This window comes from Branchiostoma lanceolatum, chromosome 3 (genome assembly GCF_035083965.1).
Source record: "Branchiostoma lanceolatum isolate klBraLanc5 chromosome 3, klBraLanc5.hap2, whole genome shotgun sequence".
Taxonomy (NCBI): domain Eukaryota; kingdom Metazoa; phylum Chordata; class Leptocardii; order Amphioxiformes; family Branchiostomatidae; genus Branchiostoma; species Branchiostoma lanceolatum.
This window is the reverse complement of record NC_089724.1, coordinates 22,558,363-22,577,775: the sequence shown is the minus strand read 5'-3', so window position 1 is coordinate 22,577,775 and position 19,413 is coordinate 22,558,363. Positions and strand designations below refer to the sequence as shown.

At 43.4% G+C, this 19,413-nt stretch overlaps 3 protein-coding genes across 3 annotated transcripts; 2 read left to right on the top strand and 1 right to left on the bottom strand.

Annotated features, from left to right (window-relative positions):
- The first annotated feature begins 233 nt into the window (after positions 1–233).
- On the top strand, positions 234–4,880 carry LOC136431072 (uncharacterized). Its single transcript, XM_066422282.1, has 3 exons — positions 234–464; positions 2,851–3,045; positions 4,000–4,880. The coding sequence occupies exons 1-3, from the start codon at positions 395–397 to the stop codon at positions 4,146–4,148; spliced, it is 414 nt and encodes a 137-aa protein (XP_066278379.1). The 5' UTR covers positions 234–394; the 3' UTR covers positions 4,149–4,880.
- LOC136431070 (ectonucleotide pyrophosphatase/phosphodiesterase family member 5-like) lies at positions 4,737–10,841 on the bottom strand. The gene is made up of 10 exons (XM_066422279.1): positions 10,523–10,841; positions 9,890–9,999; positions 9,461–9,534; positions 9,003–9,170; positions 8,603–8,728; positions 8,081–8,232; positions 7,594–7,684; positions 6,428–6,550; positions 5,738–5,833; positions 4,737–5,407 (listed from the first exon to the last, which is right to left on the bottom strand). The coding sequence occupies exons 1-10, from the start codon at positions 10,642–10,644 to the stop codon at positions 5,168–5,170; spliced, it is 1,302 nt and encodes a 433-aa protein (XP_066278376.1). The 5' UTR covers positions 10,645–10,841; the 3' UTR covers positions 4,737–5,167.
- Positions 10,842–11,327: 486 nt separating this feature from the next.
- On the top strand, positions 11,328–15,623 carry LOC136431071 (glutathione S-transferase omega-2-like). Its single transcript, XM_066422280.1, has 7 exons — positions 11,328–11,688; positions 12,246–12,354; positions 12,684–12,753; positions 13,471–13,623; positions 13,974–14,116; positions 14,583–14,684; positions 15,219–15,623. The coding sequence occupies exons 1-7, from the start codon at positions 11,664–11,666 to the stop codon at positions 15,340–15,342; spliced, it is 726 nt and encodes a 241-aa protein (XP_066278377.1). The 5' UTR covers positions 11,328–11,663; the 3' UTR covers positions 15,343–15,623.
- The last annotated feature ends 3,790 nt before the right edge of the window (positions 15,624–19,413 follow it).

The window sequence follows — 19,413 nt, the reverse complement described above, 5'->3', positions numbered from 1 at the left end:
GCACGAACTGAACCAGAAAATGGTTGAACTTTACAAAGGACTCGACCATCAAGGGAATAGGGAGGGTCCGCCTGACGGAAAAAGTTTGAAATGGAACGATGGAAATGACCTCGCAAAAAGCTTGATATGTAGAATTTAGATTAAAAGGTGACTAATGGGTTATGCATACAAGAAGTGTGACACGGGGGCGAAGGTCTAGGGATATACATGCAGCGACATGATACATGGACTTTCCTGTAAAGTTGACATTCAAACTACCAGTGCGATAATTCATTTCCCTCCTCTGAAGCACCCAGCCAGATCTCCGTGTGTCAGCGGGATACTATTCATAGCGGTCCGTTTGCAAACATGTTTTGGTCTGAGATCTAGTCACGTGTTCGGAAAGGGAAAGAGGATGGAAATGGCAGCCCAGAAGACAGCTACACTGACCGTCCTGGCTCTGGCCGTCACCGTCCTTTCTCCAGGTAAGACTGTAGTCTAAGATATAGACCTGAAGAGCCTTCTACAGTTTTTACCAAGTAGAATAGATACTAGCGATCAGTTAAGCATCTCCTTCGCGAGTTCAATGGTTCATGATGAGAGGTCCGGGGACGGGTGGTTCCTGTTTCGTCGTTATCATGCCATTGTGGGGAAACATTAGTCTCTACAAGGACACTACACAAGTTGAGAGAAAAAATACTTGAAATTAGCCAAATAAACAGAGTGATGAATATGTCAGAATAGTTAGTCGTCCAGAGGAGTACAGGTCATAGGTTTGCAATCTGTACTCCTCTGGTCGGCTAACTGCTCTTGCATATTATTCCACTGGAGTTCAGTAGTAGAGACTGGAGGAACTTCTGAATTCTTTAGACTTATCACATTCTAGTTACCATATCATCGAGAACAAGGCCATACTGTAGGGCACCAGGTCGTTGCAAGGTCTGCCTTGATACCGTATCGGGCGGATCAAGGATACTTTCCAACCAGAAGTAAGAAATCATAATCGTAACGTTTCTCAAGCCCCTGGTTCCGGAGAGTAGCGAACCCTACCTCTAGCCCTAACTGGTAGCGTAAGAAACGTTATGATTTTGCCTGTCTACATCTGCTTGAAGATTAGATTACGTAAACTTTCCCTTTTTGAACCCAGCCTGGCGGGACATTTACTGTCAAGACCGACTTTACTCAGTGTTTGCTTAGCTCCTTGGTAACGGTTATCACGTTGAACTTCTAGACCCCGAGAAAGGAAACAGATGTTGGGAACGTTGCCTGAAAGTCATGTGTTTCCTAAGGCTTCGCTGCGTTTTTAAGGCGTATATTATAATGACACAAACGAACACATCTGCTGGTAGGTAATCGTACTTCACGAAAGCTCAATAGTCCTGGGCCTCCATCCTTACCTCGCATAGCGACCTTCTACAAGCCTGGTCCCAGACAGGACCGCCTGTGTTGCTCGTTATTCAAGGTATAATCCTTCACCTTAGAATGGAATTTCCGCTGTTTTGGGCGGAACTTTCATTTCTCTATGGTTTAATATACAGGAGGATATGAGTGTTAACATTACTAGTATTTGTTTTCTCCCAGAAGCACAGACAAAACCACCCACCCCTTTCACTTGAGTATTGGCTACTGTATAAAAGGTTACAGAAGTTTACACGTCCAGATGTTGTCTCTAGTCGAAAGTATATGTGGCCTTTGACCGTCAAAAACACACTTTTGGGATCCTCTTGGGAAATGACAGTGTCGTCGAAACAAGAACAACCCGCACTGTAGTCTATGCATTCTTTAGAAAATAGGTATGTATTCTACACATCCCATCCTCGTCGCTTATTCACACTACTCTGTAATCTCTCATCGCCAAGCTAGCTCCATACTATTCCCGTCACATTCCTGGCCGCCTGTTTGAACAGGCCCAGTGGGGCGTGTTTGTGTGGGGATGGCTACAGCGGACGTGATGACAGGCTAGCATGGGGAAGTTATCTTTAATTTTCGGATTGTATATTCTCGGTTTACAACTTTTTCCCTGAGGGGATATGAACACAAGGTGGGGGAGGAACTGCAAATATTTTAGCTGCATTTTTGTGCATGCATGCATGTGTCGTAAGTTTAGTTCCTTCTCCGGTGACCCTCTCCGAAAGGGGGAAAACTTCGTGGGAACAGTTTGTACATCATGTCCATGTCACAAAATCACAAGCTATATAGCTAAGCCGATGACACGAATGACAAACTCAGACCTATTCTACTCTCAAAGCAGAGGTTTGGCTCCGACTTGTTTTTGACGCTTGGCTTGGCGACGTAAGGGAAACCTGATAAAATTGAAAGCCCGACAAACGCCTAAAACTGACAGGTCAAACTTGAGACAATGTGGAGCCGAACCTCTGCTTGGAGAATAGCCTTCCCACTTTTATTTCTTGTTTTTGCACTCGTGATCAATGGTCTCAGTGCTCTCTTCCCTAATCTCCAAGCAGATCTATAGGTTGCATAAAGACCGTTTCAAACTGGCAGAGGAAGTACGTTTTGCAACCCAGACCTTAGATTGCATTACAAGCTCCTTCTTCCAGTTGGATGCGGTATTTGCAATCTATTGGGTCTGGTTGGAGACTACTCTTCCCCTCCTCATCTCCACCATACATTGTACCTGTCACACCCATGGACGTTCAGAATGCTTGCGTAACTTGCCATCCCAAGTTTTCTGTCACTCACATCTCACATTGCTTATCCCTTCGCCTTTCAAAAAGAAAACATCCTCGGCGTCCTACCCATCCCTCCGCTGTTCTTATAATGAACTGTCCCCTTTTGCGCTTACCAATTAGATTTGCCACATATCGCACAGAAAATAGTTTCACCTCCTCGTCAACATGTTCGTTTCTCTAGCTGCTGAGGCAAAGACGATTCCGCAAGGAGGCGCTTCAGTGGTAGGAGGGGAACTTTCGGCGGAGAGTCAGCATGAGCGAGCACCAGGACGTGCGGGGACTGCCAACCCCGGGAGGTTGACCAGCCAGCTGTCCAGTCAATATGCCGGGCTAATGAACACTCAGCAAGGGGAACAACTACCGACACAGGCTTGTGGTCAGTAGTAGTAGAACACATATCATCTTGCGCTTAATCAATATCAAAAATCATTTATGATTTTAGACTATTTCATGCAGTGCACATTATTTTACGACATTTTTGTTTTATATTGTTCTGTTTTGATTTGATTTAGTTTTATGGATGACATTCGCGTTTTTTGCGCATCAATTTTTTCCAGTATGCCATATGATTATAACAAATGAATTAAATCAAATCAGTTTGATCCTACCAATTTTCAATTACAAAAAGTACTCCATTCTTCATTACCTATCTTGCTATTTTGTCACGTATCTACACGCAACGGCAAAAACCCCAGGAGAAATGGCGGAAACTAAATTTGATGTAATAAGACAGCTAGCAGCAATGTCTGTGGTAGTCGGGGCCTCATCCTGACTATAAAGGCGCAGAAACAACAGGCATATGCTGGACATGACTACGAGGAAAAGAGCTTGAAAAGAGTACTAGTACAGGACTTAACCAATCTGTATTCGTAGTGCTAGTGGAGCTATTTCCTTGTCATATCGTTTGTGGTTTGGTGTTCATATGTTTATCATATAAGCGGATGAACAGATGAGTCAAAGACTAACGTTCTCAAGGCTGCTGATGTCCTAATCATTACGTACTAGAAGAGATGTGTACAGTAACATGGGTGGCTCATATTGTCACATTTCACGAGCCGGAACTAAAATATATCCTATGAGCGCCTAATCTGCAGTACCGCTCCCGACCGCCCCTAAAACAATTGGCAAAACAATCGTCAAATTGCCATATTTGGGTCTTTTCAGGAATGGGGAAATCGCGAAAGGCTTGTAAAGAGGTTGATGGTTTTGAGGTGATTTCCACAATGCGACCAATATGAAGATTAAGATGCCATTAGTTTTGTTCCTACTTTGAGGCCGATGTTTGCGCTGTCTGACTGAACCCTGACCAGCGCCCGTGTGTTTGTGACAGGCGGAGGTGTGCGTCTGAGTACCGCTGTGGGGACGGTGGCGGCCGCGGCTGTAGCGGGGATGGCGGCGGGAGTGGCCCTGACCATGCTGGTGTGCAGACCTGCTAGACAACGGCTTGATTCCAAACATGGCCACGTCAGAATGCTATAACGTCTCCGGCAAAGCTTTGGATGAGTAAGGGCTAGCTCTATCGATAATCAACGTATGATTTTTATTTGTTGGTATTAAAGCCCGATGACAGATCATTCATCCCGGTACTAGTGATAGGCAAACTACTACTTTTTTGCCACTAAAATGCCTGGCTAAGTGCGATATCATTACTCTGGCTAGGTCTACTCGTTCTCAAGTTTAATGCTCAATACGCACTGTTATCGGAACATATATAACTTTATGTGTGATTATTCTTGCAATTAAAAAGGTTCAACCTTCTTAAAAAGGAAGCGGCGTATACAGTATTGCGTACATATACATGTAGAAACATACGACGGTCTATTTTTTTTTACTCTAAGCCTCCGAACAAGAGTTCGATCTAAGTTAGAAATAAAAGTACTTATTGTAACGGGTTTTTTAAACCAGGTGTTTCATTGCTTTCATATCAGGATACAGTATCAAAAGAAGTTGACACCATATCAGGACCTTATCTACAGTAGCTCACCTGGCCGCCGCAAGAATATGTCACAAACACGACCGCCAAAGGTTGGGAGCAAGAAAGAAAGGACTATAGATACAGGATCGATATATTGGGCCACACAATACAAATGTATTTGCTCTTACCCATAAAAATGCTCACTCCTACAAGACTTCTCGCTGGTGATGTCAGTCTTCCCTGAAATACTTTTATTGACGTGCATACATTTGCAAATAAATGGAATATAAACCCTACATGCTCTTGTACATGTTTAGCATGTGATGACACATAATGTTCTATACTAATTCTAATGTCATATGTATCTTCTATCTGAAATATACGGTCACGTATGATATCACATTTCAGAATCACAGACACGCCTCATCTCAGATCTAAGATCCTGGCGCTTACACTTCGAAATTTGTTGTGCATTGGTGTACATCTGTCTGACTTACTACTTCCTCTATCGAGAAAATAGTGTTGGAATTCGTGCATGTTCATGATTGATGTCACTATTTCTAGTCAGGAAAAAAATCTAACTTCAGTACAATGTAAAGCACATAAGAGAGGCTACAACCAATAACAAACTCGCCCAGCTCACTACCAGGCCTACGCCGCCACAAGTGACGTCACCGGCCGACAAGGGAACCAGGAGATCGCTGACTCGTCCCCAGGTTCCGTTGTTAGGGGCAGGGGTAACGCCCAGCAACTCACATATCAGGTTGTAGATGTCGACTGCATAGAAGGGTGTTGCCTGGTAACCACGTTTGAAACGAGGTCCCTAAAATGACAGAGCTTGTTAAAATGCAGACATGATCTTACGAGCAGCGTAGCATAGTATTCATATCCGACATTCTAACTTACAAACGAACACATTGCCCTGCACTATACAAATCAGATTGCATCTAATCTTGCAATTCTGTGTGGGAATTTAAAGATCTTCCATGTCATAGGTGGGAAGATCTGATTAGCGTAGCATTGAAGTTTCACATTCGCCATGTACCTTGTACAGTACTCACTGTTGCAGATACATGTACATGTAATATAAAATATTGCTATTGTTTGGAATTTGGAGGGATAGTGTGGAATTTGTGCGTTCTGCTAGTGTTACCTTTGCCAGGAATATGGGCTTCATGACCATCAGCATGTTGTCGTAGCCGTGAGCCCCCTTCAAGTTCAACTTGTAGTCAGTTACCTCCGACTCCGACTGCAACAGACAGACTGTGCATGGGTAATGTGCATGGGTAACTACGGCGGTGTTACGTCAGTGAACCAGTTATGCTAGGGTCACATTTCTAAACCGGGGCCCGGCCGGGATGCTTGCGGAAACGAAAAATCAAAGTGTATATCAATAAATATACCCAAATTATGCTCATAAGTATTCTTCTAATATTTGGGGTGTTTTTGGCCTTTTTTATATCATACTTTTCGTTCCCGCAAACTGCCCGGCCGGGCCCCGGTTTGGAAATATGACCCTAGCATAAGAGGAACACAAGTTTGTGCAGTAGCGACAAATGGGAGATGATTTAAACTGAACTGTGTTGTCACCTTCGCCAAGGCGGCGATGTTTTCAGTGGCGTTTGTTGAGTCAATGGTACATTGTTTGATATTTACAGAATATTTCATAAATGATATGGATGTTTTAGTCAACAGATGGGTAGATTATATTTTGGGCCTTCAACAGCTTCCTTTCAGACTAGAAACGACAAGTTCTGTAACTAATCGGAGGAAACGACGTGGAAATTGTGTTTTTCCTAGCTTAAAAGGAAACTCCGAAGTTGCAGCCGAGAGAAGTGGTTACCGGGATGACCTCCCACCCCTCGTCGGCCAGGGCGACTATAGGCATGATGCGGCGGTTGTGCGTGTAGCGCATGCGCTCTGGGACCTCCTCACGAAGGTACACCGTCATGTTGGGATGGGCGTCCTAAAAGGGAGGAGAGAGGCACAGATTACAGGCGGTGTTCTGAGACTATACAAACATATCAATTCGTTCATCAGGTCGTTCGGTGTAATATATAACCATGCCAGTTGCTGCTGCGCCGCGCGCCTGCGAAGCTGGTGTGTTACGCCAGATGTATTCTCCAAGCAGAGGTTTCCGTCGAGTGGGGTAGGAGTGTCCGGGATTTTTATCTCCATGAAAAATGGAGGTATAGTTTTGGGTGTGTCTGTTTGTCTGTCTGTCTGTTTGTGTTTCCGCACTACTGTAGTCAGCATAACTCAAGAAAGAACCTCTTGATGGATTACGATGATATTTGGAATGTGGGCAAGTGTTGTGAAGCCGAAGTTCAAGGTCGATTTTGGGCCCCTTGGTATGTGACCTTGGTACTGCAGCAGAACTTCTGTTTTTGTATCTTTTGACCTGGACGTGCTATGGTCTTGATTTTTTGGTGGCTGATAGCTTGTGCAGTAATAAAGAAGTAATGTAGGTTTGGGCCCCCTAGCCGCTTGCCCTGGAACTGCATGGGCGTTATTGTGAAAATCTTCTAAGGAGAATAACTGAATAAAGGAAGGACGGATTTTTTTTACATCGCTCTCCTCTCGAGAGCGAGGTGAAAAATCCCGGACAGTACTACCCCACTCGACGGAAACCTCTGCTTGGAGAATACGCCGGATGGCGGTTATACCGGCTATACAGATACATATGAGGAGAGCTGTTCTACTAGACTATCTTAATCTTATCTATATTTTGCACATGTGTTAATTGGGTTCATGCGTTGCATATCAATATCCACTTCAAACCCAAAGGCAGATGCATCAAAACGTTCTTGAGAATTAAGTGGACTGAGGTAGAACGGTGGAAAAATTCATTTCTATAGTCTCCACGTGGCCTGTTTCTATCAGTCCTGACACAATCAGTCGGCCAAACAAAAAGGGGATAGCGAGCCAAGATTCTATAGTTATGCGTATTTTATGGTCGTTCCTTTTTGCAACGCCACAAGGACGGAGCTTTTCCCTCGGTAGACTGACCTTCAGGATGTTATATACTTCCTGCAGTTTGCCGTCCACCGGTTGGATGTTAGCAACTGGACCCGCATCCGGAATCCTAGATATAAGCGACCTGGTAGCGAAAAAGGGAGTTAAAATGTGATTGACCTAAAACGTAGCTAGCCAACTTCACATTGTCATTGAATATACCTTTCTTCAGATGTGACCAACACTTACACACAGTGCTCCGAGCAAACAAGAACTGAACGTATAGCCTGCTTTGCAGGCTTCTGGGCGGCGCCGACACTTATTTTTTGGGTGAGCGCTGATTTGCGATTTTCAACTCATCGGGTCCAGGGTCTTTAACTGGGGAATCTGTATTGCTGGGGAACCCGTCCGCCACAGAAATGGGTTCTGCAGCAATGCAGATTCGGCGCCCCCAGAGGGCCTGCAAATGAGGCTAAACTGAACGCGTTAGTGTAGGCACAAGTCAAATTTCAGTACATCAGTGACTTGAACACCATCGCACCTGTCTACATAGTTGTAGACCTCTATCTTCCTGTCCCGGCTGATTTCCGCCATGCCATGGTCGGCTGTCACGATGATGTTCAGGTCTTCGGACAGCCCAGCGTCCTCTACCTTTTGTAGAAGGTACTGCAGGACCCCGTCCAGCTCAGCCATCTGAAATGATCAGGTAACAAACAAACAAACAAGTGAATGTACTTCATAAAAGTCTCCAGTCCACATTTCCACATGCTGTTTCTTGTCTTTTATTGCCGATTACTTGCTTTTATGGTTGAAACACTACTGTTTTGAGACTGCCGGCATCACGTACTAATAACGTTGCTAGTAAACGAAACGAAACAGTAGCGATAAGAAACAGTGAAAATTAGAAGGCAGCAGTATGAAAGCAGCAATATCAAAACACTGGCTTAACATCATGATCAGACAAAGGGATCCTTACTACAGTGTACTGCAAAGCAGAAAGTTAAAAGATGAAAACTTCATGGTCACCCCCCTTAATTTCCTACCAAACTAGTAATAAAGGTACCTTTCTTGTGACGTTCTGTGATTCCGGTCCGTAGACATGCGCAGTGGTGTCAGGCTCGTGGAAGTACAGCGTGGCGAAGTCGACGTTCTCATCTGCAAACCAGCCAACCACCGTGTCCACCCGGTCCTGAGGGGGGACAGGGGGTTATAACGCGCCACAAACTTGGTGTATGGCCTTGTATGACTGATGTTATCCTGAGATCCCTTGTACTAGTGACACTGATTTGGGATCCCAAGTGTAAGACACTGAGAGTCTAGTCAAGTCAGGACGCGGAAAAATCGTTCGTTTTGCAATAAGACTTTCACGAAAAATGTGTTGGTTTTTCACAGAAATATCCTCTATCATGGCGACACGCATGTCATTTGGGTGTTCGTTCACGTGTCCCTCCCGACCAACGTACCGTGAACGGCATGCTCTGGTTGTACTTGCGGTAAATGTTGACGTGCTGCCCGTTCATCAGTACGTCACCTCCCGGCCAGAACAGGTCTGCCGCCTTCAGACCCTGACTCTGCGCCGTCTGCCATACCGGCATGGACCCCACATCCCACCACTCCGGGTCTTTGGTACGCTGTGCAACCAAAACATGCAGTTTTAGCAGTGCCAGGCGATCTGCAAGAGTGAAACTCTCCAAGAAAGCTGCAGTAACATCTACAAAATGTAACACACGTGATTGATGAATCTGTTCAACGATACAAAATTTACATTCTTGAAATCTGCAGTGTTCGAAGAAGGTGCTTTGGGTCCCAATTGTAATCATTAATCTGAACAGCCATCTCCTTGATTCAAAGTTTATTTGAAAACGACGGTTTGGATCCCCTGAGAAAGCCACGGGCTTCATTAGACTGTAACGTTACTTACCAACGAAAATGTTTGGTCGAGTACTGAGTCGTACATGGCGTTAGCAGTGATTCCGTGAGACTCTTCCCAAAGCCCTAAGTAGAAACAGGAACATTCACGTTTTTGGAAACGACATTGTCTTTGCTGCGCTTGTGTTTGTGTGTGTGCATGTGTGTGTGTGCGTGTAGGTGTGTCAGTGTGTGTGTGTGCGTGTAGGTGTGTCAGTGTCTGTGTGTGTGCGTGTGTGCGCGCGCGTGTGTGTGTGTGTGTCAGTGTGTGTGTGTGTGTTTGTGTGTGTGTGTGTGTGTGTGTGTGTGTGTGTGTGTGTTTGTTTGTGTGTGTGTGAGTTATGGCCTGTAGCTCCGTAACTCAAAAGACCAAAAGGGAGGGATACCACAGAGCGTGATAGTTTGTCTTAAAGTTACAAAGACTACAGATGTCCCTCCTTACCTGTGATGACACTCCAGTGTGAAGGAAAGGTCTTAGTGATGAAAGTCCCGTGGATGTAAGGCGCCCTGACGCCCTCCCGTGCCAGACGGTCAAAGGTGGGTGTGTTTCCCCTTCAACAGAAAACATGAGAAACGATAGCCGTGGCGACTCCGGCCGGGAGAACGTATTTTCTTGTCACTGTTATATCCGTATATTAGTAGACGTCCTTCAACAGAGGACTACAATATAACGTATTCAAGCAAATACGTTCTCCTAGAGTCGCTGCGGCTAGAGAGACGATTGGTTTGCTCGTAGAGAAGGACATCCTCTCATAGAGAAGATATGATCACATCAACATTGTCAACATTTCATTACCGGAAGCCTGGTGCCGACGGCGAGGTAACTGTCCTTGCTCCGTGATTCGGTCGGTCAACCTATTTAACACAAAACACATTCCCTTGACGGGAAAGGTTACTAAGGTCTACTAAGTATGAATGATATGCTGGGAGAACGGAAACTGTATCGGGCAGGAGTCACTATCGCACCCAAGTTCACTGCAAAGATTACTGACCACACCCTGAAAATTGACGTTTCTATTAAATACTAGTATGACGACACGTCTTCGTACACGCGAACACACCTGAGGTTACTCACCTGTTGATAAAATCCCACCTGCAGCCGTCAAACGACACAAGTAGCGTCTTGTGACAGGATTTCTGCAGACTGGCCCGAACTAGGCACAGGAAACACACCAGGTACAACGTGTACACCTCCATCGTGCCCGCCCGTTAGGTTATAGTAACCTCTGACCTCTCTCAGCTTTCCCAACACAATCCAGCACCCCAGGATAACCAAACCAGCTGCAGCTTAAAGTTGAAGCTACTGAAACTCCGTTTATATTAAACGGCATCACCCGTGACTGCCTGAACCGCGTTGGCTAGGTTAACTTTGAACCGTCCTGGCGTTCAACGGTTGTTGGTCGGACGCTTTCACTTTCAAAACAGTTGAGGGGTGAATATTTTAATTTGCAACATTCAACGTGTCATTCTTTCCATTCAAAAAGCCGTGTCCCCGTGTATCAACTTGCTTGATACCACTGCTAATGGTTTACGGGCTGCCCCAGAAGGTTTTAATACTTTGAGCGATTCTTAAAGAGATAACGTTACCAGGTGTCACTTTGCATGTTCACATTTCAACGTTATGTCCTTGCCAACAGGTGTCAGTTTGCTGGCCTTCGCCGCACGATGTCTCCCACAACGATGGTTTAACTCTAGTAGCTGGGTAGGGCCTAACCAGTAGGGTAATAGAAACATGGCTCTCACTGAAAAACACACACACACCTATATTACCACCCGGTCGGAGATTCTACTTTTAAATTACAATTCTTGTATAATGTACTAGTACTCTTCTTGTTGGCTTGAGTTTTATCTGAACTATTGTATTTCTATTCTAACCCCGACACCTTGGAGCGTTGGTACGTTACACTGCTACTCAGCATCGCAAACAAAATGCCTCATCAGACGACATCAGACAAGACCTGAGTCACCTGACACTAGACGCTATCCGCTCAAAATTTCAAATAGTACGGGGCGACAGAGGTGGTTCAAAGTTCGCATGTCTAATGCCCGTAGTGCTGTTTAATTAGACATGCGAACTTTGAACCACCTGTGGGGGAGGGGCACACTTCCGGGTTCGTTCTGCTTGAAGATTCACCGTCTGCAGCAAGCTGTCGTCCCCTGAAGAACGCCAAGTGATTCCCCCTGTGTCGTCTTAGCAGCACCTGACGTCTTAAAACATGGATCAACGAGCGCATGGAGGCGGTAAGACACGGATCGCTTCTTATCCTATCTGTGAACAGCCTAATGGGTCCCTAATCATCTGATTTCTGTTGTTAGTATCTCTTAATAGCTTCGTAATCTTCTACGAGTATCTGATGAGGTGTGGTGGAAGAGAGGGTGGATATAGAGGCAATATGTGATTGAAAATGGGTATTGTGGATAAAAATGGAAGGGTTTTGATGGTCAAGCCTGTGATGTGCATATAAACTAGACAGTAAACTACTGATCTGTTTCCAAAGCATCTAAACTTTGTATATTTCATTGTTCATGCTGATTTGGGGTTCAAACCAGAGTCGTATGAAGAGACACGCTACGCCAGCACTGACCTTTGTAACGCACCAGCAGGCATGAGCTGATTCGGCAGTTATATATTTACTGTGTGTATAGTCCTTTAGTCAGTAGACACTGTGTCAAATAATTAACATCTGTATCTACTGTAATAGTGATGTGATAATTCTATGCATCTGACCATGTACTCAGCTCTGCTACCTGCACTACTGCCGCAATTACACCTGTGTTTTTTTTTTTTTGCACACCAGATTCAGAGTTCCCACCCCCCCTGGAGGCAGGGAAGCTGCGTATCTATGGCAACCGCTTCTGCCCATTTACAGAGAGGGTGCGGTTGGTACTGGCTGCCAAGGGTGTGGAGTAAGTGTTGTATTATACTAGTATTCGATTTCACAAACATATATCATAGAACTGTAACAGTGGGGTTCAACGCAACTAACTGACCAGTCTAACTGGTCCGTACCTTTTAGCATAGCGGTTATGGCACATGGCCTGTGGCCTGGCGGGCCCGGGTTCGCGAGCCAGGAGACTGTTCTACTTGCCTCTAGTTTTTCAGAACTAACAACAGCACTGATAATAAGGTTACTGGTATGTATAGTAGGTACACATTGACAGCTAGAAATTTGTTACTTTGCAAATTACAATAGTACACAAAGCAATGGGTAGTATTCCCTTTTTCCTTTACTTAGGTATGAACAAGTGAATATCAGACTCCGAGACAAGCCCAAGTGGTACCTGGAAAAATACCCTGCTGGCAGGGTAAGTACGCAGTCATGCAGTACACTTACATGCCCCATAGGGGGCTCTTCTGCTATCAGTTGTTTTATAGGGCTGATCAGGGTCGTACTTTGAAAGATAAGAACTCTTTGTAATAAACAATAAAATCGGTAACATTATTTATATTTACAATAATGTTACAAGTATGTTCAAGAATTTGAATTGCCTCTTTGTCTAATACTGCTAAACTAAAATGTTTGCAGAATCACCATCTAAGAAATAGTGATAAAACTTAAAAGATCATAGAGTACTGGAGATTCTTTTTACACAACCGGTAATTCTCACCTGCTAACGTTTCGATGTCTGTCAGACACCTTCATCAGAGCTTCTGACTGGAGTACTGATGAAGGTGTCTGACAGACATCGAAACGTTAGCAGGTGAGAATTACCGGTTGTGTAAAAAGAATCTCCAGCACTCTATGTTCTACCAACCTGATGAAATTATTTTCGGATAAAAGATCATGTTTACTGTAAATGCATTTAAGTTTGCAGTGATTTAATTCATGGTAGGGAGAAAATGGAGTGTTCGCGGTGGTTTAAGTTTGCAGTTGTAACAAGGTTGTAGGCGGGCAAAGACAAAACAAGCATTGTCACAGTGGCTTTAACTTCTCTGCGAAAAGGTTACCGCAAAAACCACGACCATCAAACCATTGCGAATTTAAATGATTTCACAGTTGTACTGTTTCCCCATTCCCCCAGACCCCTGGGCTGGAGCAGGATGACCGCTCGCTGTGGGAGTCAATCGTGATCTGTGAATATCTGGACGAGACCTTCACCCAGAATGTCCTGTTCCCAAAGGACCCATACGACAAGGCCAGGATCAAGCTGCTTGTCAGCGCCTTTGATCCAGTGGTGAGTCACAAACTAATATACTGGATTGTGCCAAAACATTTCCTTGTCTTGAAAAACAGGGTCATACCAGTAATTCCATTCAAAATTGTGGTTGGTAACTTAAGTGCTTGGGTGAAAGGGAGTAGTTCACGGCATTTGATTTTAACAGTGGGAACAAATGTTAGCAATGATGAAATTTTAGCGGTTGACTAGTGTCCGTTAAAGTAGCTAAAATTAGTTTCTGTAAACAAATCAACAATTATTACAGTATGCTTTCGGAGAAAACTAGCACGACACAGCGAATTGGGGATATACAGTGATAACCGACTACGTTGATGAAGGTATCTTAAAGTTGCCCGTGCTACTTGCAGGTTCCCCTCGGTGCGTACCCAGCATACTGTAAGTCCACGGCAACAGACAAGGAGGTGGAGGCAGCCCTGCTGACAGGGTTGGAGCCTCTGGAGGCCGAACTAACCCAGCTCAGCACACCTTTCTTTGGAGGGAACAAACCCAGGTATTAAAACAAGAACCCAGGGGTGATAGGAAAGCCTGGGTAACATCACTGGCTGTAGCAGAACCCATGTAGTTACCTAGGGGTGATAGCAGAACCTGGGTAATATCAACAGGAATGAAGAGGCCTACAGTAACATAGCCTCCTTTAATAGCAGGCTCTACCAGTCGGGCCTCACCACAACAACCTGAGTGCAATAGAACTGACATGCCATCAGAAAAAGCTAATTATAAGCCCCAAAATACCCAGGTATAATGGGACGACAGACCCAGGTAACATTGAGGGGGTTAGAACCTGTGTTCTTAGACCTGATAGTGAGTAGAACATCTGTTATGAATGAAGACCCAAAAAAAAGGATGGGCCCACATGTCCCAAAATCAGTCTCAGCCAAGGCACAACTCTGACTGGTTGTTCTTCTACCCTATGTAACACATAACTGATCTGTATAACATCTACAACCTATTCACAGAATACTGGACTTCCTGGTCTGGCCGTGGTTTGAGCGTTTCCCAGCCTTCCACGAACTGAGCGGATTCCAGATGAGTGAGGAGAGATTTCCCAACCTGAACAGGTGAGGAGTGACAACAACAAAGCACAACACATGGTAATGACGGTGAAGTGGTGCCACAAAGTGTGATCATCACTGGAGACAAAGATATGGTCTGCATATGCTCATCTCCAAGCAGATCTATAGGTTGCGGAGACCGTATCAAACTGGCAGAAGAAGTACGTTTTGCAACCCAAGCTATAAAAGCTCCTTCTTCCAGTTGGATACGGTCTTTGCAATCCATTGCGCCTGCTTGGAGACTATGCATATGCGACAATGTTGGGTGTTTGATAGGATTTCCTGAAAGGCTTATGCCCACATACATGTACTAGTAAGGCCAGACATATGGGGTGGAGGTTGTGGTCACACTCTCACATCAGACTTGAGATCTCCAAAGGATTTATGCACTATCATGCAAAGTCTGTATCCTGGGGACTAGGGAGGGATAGTGGATTCTTTCTGATGGGATGTCCACATGTCGAGGCCCTTACCTACCATAGAATCTCACTGCAAAGTACAATAGGATGGATTACATGATGAGTATGTTCTGTTGTGCAGGTGGGTGGAGAGAATGTATGGGCAGATGGCGGTGCAGGTGTGCATGCACCCCACCCCGCTGCTCGTCAAGGCAGTGCAACTCTACAAGGACAACAAGTCCTTCCACGATGTAGGGCTGGACTGATGATGATGACAGGGAAACTCAGGACAGCTCCATTCCTATGAAAAGGGGACAGCAAGTAAATTTGGGGATGACATACTCTGCAGACTCCAATTCTAATGCGAGAGCATGAAAAAAAATGAGATGGGAAAAACATGGTACATGTATCATCACCAACAAGTCTTTTATTTCTGTATTCAAGAAGTGCACAAAGTGACAATAGTGTGGTAACCTACGTGTACATGTAGTTTTACTCAACTCTAGTGTCGATTCTACAACTACCAAACTGGTTCAGTTCTAAAACAAGAGTCTGAAGACCCAAAATCTCCATGAAATTTGTTTTTATATATGATGTGTTTTATTTGCCCCAGTTGTTTGTTTTTGCCGTTGGTTGTTTTATTTTATGTGCCAAAGGGTATCCACATACAGGTTTGGTAGTGTTCCCATTTGTGGTTTGACCACCAGCTGTTGGGACCTTGGGAATAGTTGACCTAGATAAGAGACCAACAGATGGTGGGACCTCAAAGCCCACAATAGAGTAGATATTTCTCATTATTTATGCAAATTCAGTCCGAATTTGCATAATTACCACTTCAGTTTGTACATCTCTGTCCAACCCACCTGCGTACCAAATATCATGAAAATCTGTCACTCCTTTCTTCAGTTATTCTCCTTTGAATATTTTTACAAATACGCCATTGCAGTTCCAATGACACATACCAGGGGGCCCAAAATCGACCTTGACGTTTCTCCTCCCAGCACCTACCCACATACCAAATATCATTACAATCCATCTACACGTTCTATAGTTATGCTGATTTTACGCGTCCGGTGACACATACATACACACACGGTGACACAAACATACACACACGCGCACACACGCGCAAACACACTAACTTTGCATGATTTGCACTTCAGTGTGTACATCTCTGTCCAACCTACTTGCGTACCAAATAACATGAAAATCTGTTGTTCCTTTCTTCAGTTATTCCCCTTTAGAACATTTTTACAAATAGGCCATTGCAGTTCCAGGGACACAAACCAGGGGGCCCAAAATCGACCTTGACCATTCTCCTCCCAGCGCATACCCACTTACCAAATATCATTACAATCAATCTACACGTTCTACAGTTATGCTGACTTTAAGCATCCAACGACACACATGCAAACGATTTACCTCCTTACTTATGCAAATTCGGTCTCATTTGCATAGTTTGCACTTAAGTGTGTACATCTTGGTCTAACCTACCTGCGTACCAAATAACATGACGATCTGTCGATCCTCTCTTCAGTTCTTCTACATTGAAGATTTTTACAAATACGCCATTGCAGTTCCAGTCACACATGCCAGGGGGCCCAAAATCGACCTTGACCTTCCTCCACTTAACACCCACCCACATACTAAAAATCATAACAATCCATGTACAGGTTCTACAGTTATGGTGACTTTAAGCATCCGGTGACACATACATACACACAAACACTAAACGCAAGCAAAACAGTATCTCCATGAAAAAGCCTTTTTTCATGGAGATAACTACACTCATGGCTACCTCACTATTGTCACTTCTACAAGGCATTTGCCCATTTTAGGTATTTTTCTGTCATGTTGGCCATCTCCGGGATGGAACAATTTTTTTTCTTTTCAAATTCAGGTGAAAATCTATGTGCGTGCTGATGTCATCCATAAGACTTACCTGCTGTGGCATACTTAAAGGGAGAAGCTATGATGCATGAAATTGCTTAGTGAGACGTGTTGATGGTCTCATGTGGACCTAAATGGTCCGCAGGACAAAACATGAAGAAATTTTTACTAACAAAGAACTTTTAGCACAAACTAATCATTGTAAAATTTCAGATGTGATTGAATTGAGGAGGCAATATGTTGTGTAATTGATATGGTAATTTTTACTTTAATAACTGCTTATGTGGAGTCTGTCTGTTGAGGAAGGGATGTAAGGTCATATCAAGTTAACATTACCAAGGTATACTCTAAGTAATAGCTAGGTATGAACTAGAAATTACTTAGCATACACGTACATTGTATATCAATGTCTATGGTGAAATAGAATTGCTGGAATGCATAACATGTACATACTGAGTGAGAACCTCAAAAAGGAACTTATTTATGTCTTGCTGTTCAAAGTCTGAAATATGGGAATGCTGCCCAAAAAGGTATGGCCAAATTGTAAGAAAAAATTTGAATACCTAAGTATGTATGTGAGGATTCCCCAGTCAGTGATAATTTTGTCTGAAAGACTTTGTCGTGGTCTGACAGTTCTAAGCCCTGTTTGTTTTACTTGTTTGAGCCGATAGACTCAAAAGAACACTAAGTGACTAACAAGACAAGCATGTGGTTTTGATGCTACATGTTTAATGTACAGTTACTTTATATGTAACTAGAAAGATACAAGTGATCCTTATTCACACATTCCCAGATAACTGTTCTGCCCTTAAGACCCATTCAGGCAAGGTGAGTGCTTCAGCAAACATTGTAATGTTAACCCATACAGTAGTCTGCAGTATATATATGGGTGTCTGAAACAGGGTACTCAGGACAGGATATAGTCTGTACCTCTTCTGCAGGTATCATTTTCTACGTTCACAGCATTTGCAAGTAGCTAATGTGTCTAGTTCTGTTTCATTCCGTTATATAGGAATATGTGAAATGTGATATGATGATGTGAAATGTTTCTTACATAAACGACAAATGTGAACATGATGAGATGTCATTTCAAACAGTAATTCATGGCATTTGAAATGATATTAAAGTATTCAAGATACAAAACACCAATAAACAAGAGTTCCACGACCTCATATCTCCATGAACAATTCTATTCATGCAAATGACTTACACATTTGCATAATTTATGCTTGGTCATAAACACCTTTATCTAACTTACACATGTTGCAATATTGACAGTCCTATAATTTTCCAATTAGATGAATTATGGTGTTTTTGCATTAATCATGCAAATTAGGAATTTATTTGCATAATTGGTATCCGTTGATGCTCACTATACATGTTACATGTATTTGTCTGATAATGAAAAACACTGCAAATATAGATTTTCCTCATTAGCTATGCAAATTAAGTCACAATCAGCATAACTTGCACTACATTATGTATATCTCTGTCTAAGCTACCTGCATACTAAATATCATATTGACAGTCCTATAATTTTTCAATTAGATAAGATATGGTGTTTTGCATTAATTATTCAAATTAGGAATTTATTTGCATAATTGGTATCTGTTGATTATCCACTTTCCATAAACTATATACGTTACATGTATTTGAGTCTGATAATGGAAAACACTGAAAATATAGATTTTCCTCATTAGCTATGCAAATTAAGTCCCAATTAGCATAATTTGCACTTCATTGTTTATATCTCTATCTAAGCTACCTGCATACTAAATATCATGGAAATCCGTTGTTCCTTTGTTCAGTTATTCTCCTTAGAAGATTTTCAAAAAAATGCCCCTGCAGTTCCGGAGGAAGCTGCCAGGGGGCCCAAACCTACACCACTTCTTTATTACATCACAAGCTATCTGCCACCCAAAAATCAAGACCACATCACGTCCAGGTCAAAAGATACAAAAATTGAAGTTCTGCTGCAGTACCAAGGTCACATACCAGGGGGCCCAAAATTGACCTTGAACTTTGGCTTCACAACACCCGCCCACATACCAAATATCATCGTAATCCATCAAGAGATTCTTGAGTTATGCTGACTACAGTAGTGCGGAAACACAGACAGACAAACAGACAAACAAACACACACACAGACACACCCAAAACTATATCCCCATTTTTCATGGAGATAATAACAACATCAATTCAAAACTAAAGCCTGTGCACGCCATCAAATTAATGTACATGTATTTCAAAGACCCTATTCAACAATGGAATAGACTTGCTGCACACCGATCACTGGGCAAAGGCAACATTGACGGCTTATACAGCTGGATTGTCAGGTATCTCAAAGCAGAAAGTCGTTCAGCTTTAATACTAAGTCAAACATTAGATTAAGTGGTCTGGTCTATAAAAGACTGCCCATTTTATGATCAATTCACAAGGCTATTTTT

Excerpts from the sequence above, each read along its gene's own strand:
- LOC136431071 (XM_066422280.1), top strand. The coding sequence starts at position 11,664 with ATGGATCAACGAGCGCATGGAGGCG. Across the intron at positions 12,754-13,470 it reads AAAAATACCCTGCTGGCAGG|ACCCCTGGGCTGGAGCAGGA; the intron begins GTAAGTACGCAG and ends CCATTCCCCCAG. Across the intron at positions 14,117-14,582 it reads TTTGGAGGGAACAAACCCAG|AATACTGGACTTCCTGGTCT; the intron begins GTATTAAAACAA and ends ACCTATTCACAG.
- LOC136431070 (XM_066422279.1), bottom strand. The coding sequence starts at position 10,644 with ATGGAGGTGTACACGTTGTACCTGGTGTGTTTCCTGTGCCTAGTTCGG. Across the intron at positions 10,000-10,522 it reads AGGTGGGATTTTATCAACAG|GGGAAACACACCCACCTTTG; the intron begins GTGAGTAACCTC and ends TTTCTGTTGAAG. Across the intron at positions 9,171-9,460 it reads TCGACCAAACATTTTCGTTG|CGTACCAAAGACCCGGAGTG; the intron begins GTAAGTAACGTT and ends TTGGTTGCACAG.
- LOC136431072 (XM_066422282.1), top strand. The coding sequence starts at position 395 with ATGGAAATGGCAGCCCAGAAGACAGCTACACTGACCGTCCTGGCTCTG. Across the intron at positions 465-2,850 it reads CGTCACCGTCCTTTCTCCAG|CTGCTGAGGCAAAGACGATT; the intron begins GTAAGACTGTAG and ends TCGTTTCTCTAG. Across the intron at positions 3,046-3,999 it reads ACTACCGACACAGGCTTGTG|GCGGAGGTGTGCGTCTGAGT; the intron begins GTCAGTAGTAGT and ends TGTTTGTGACAG.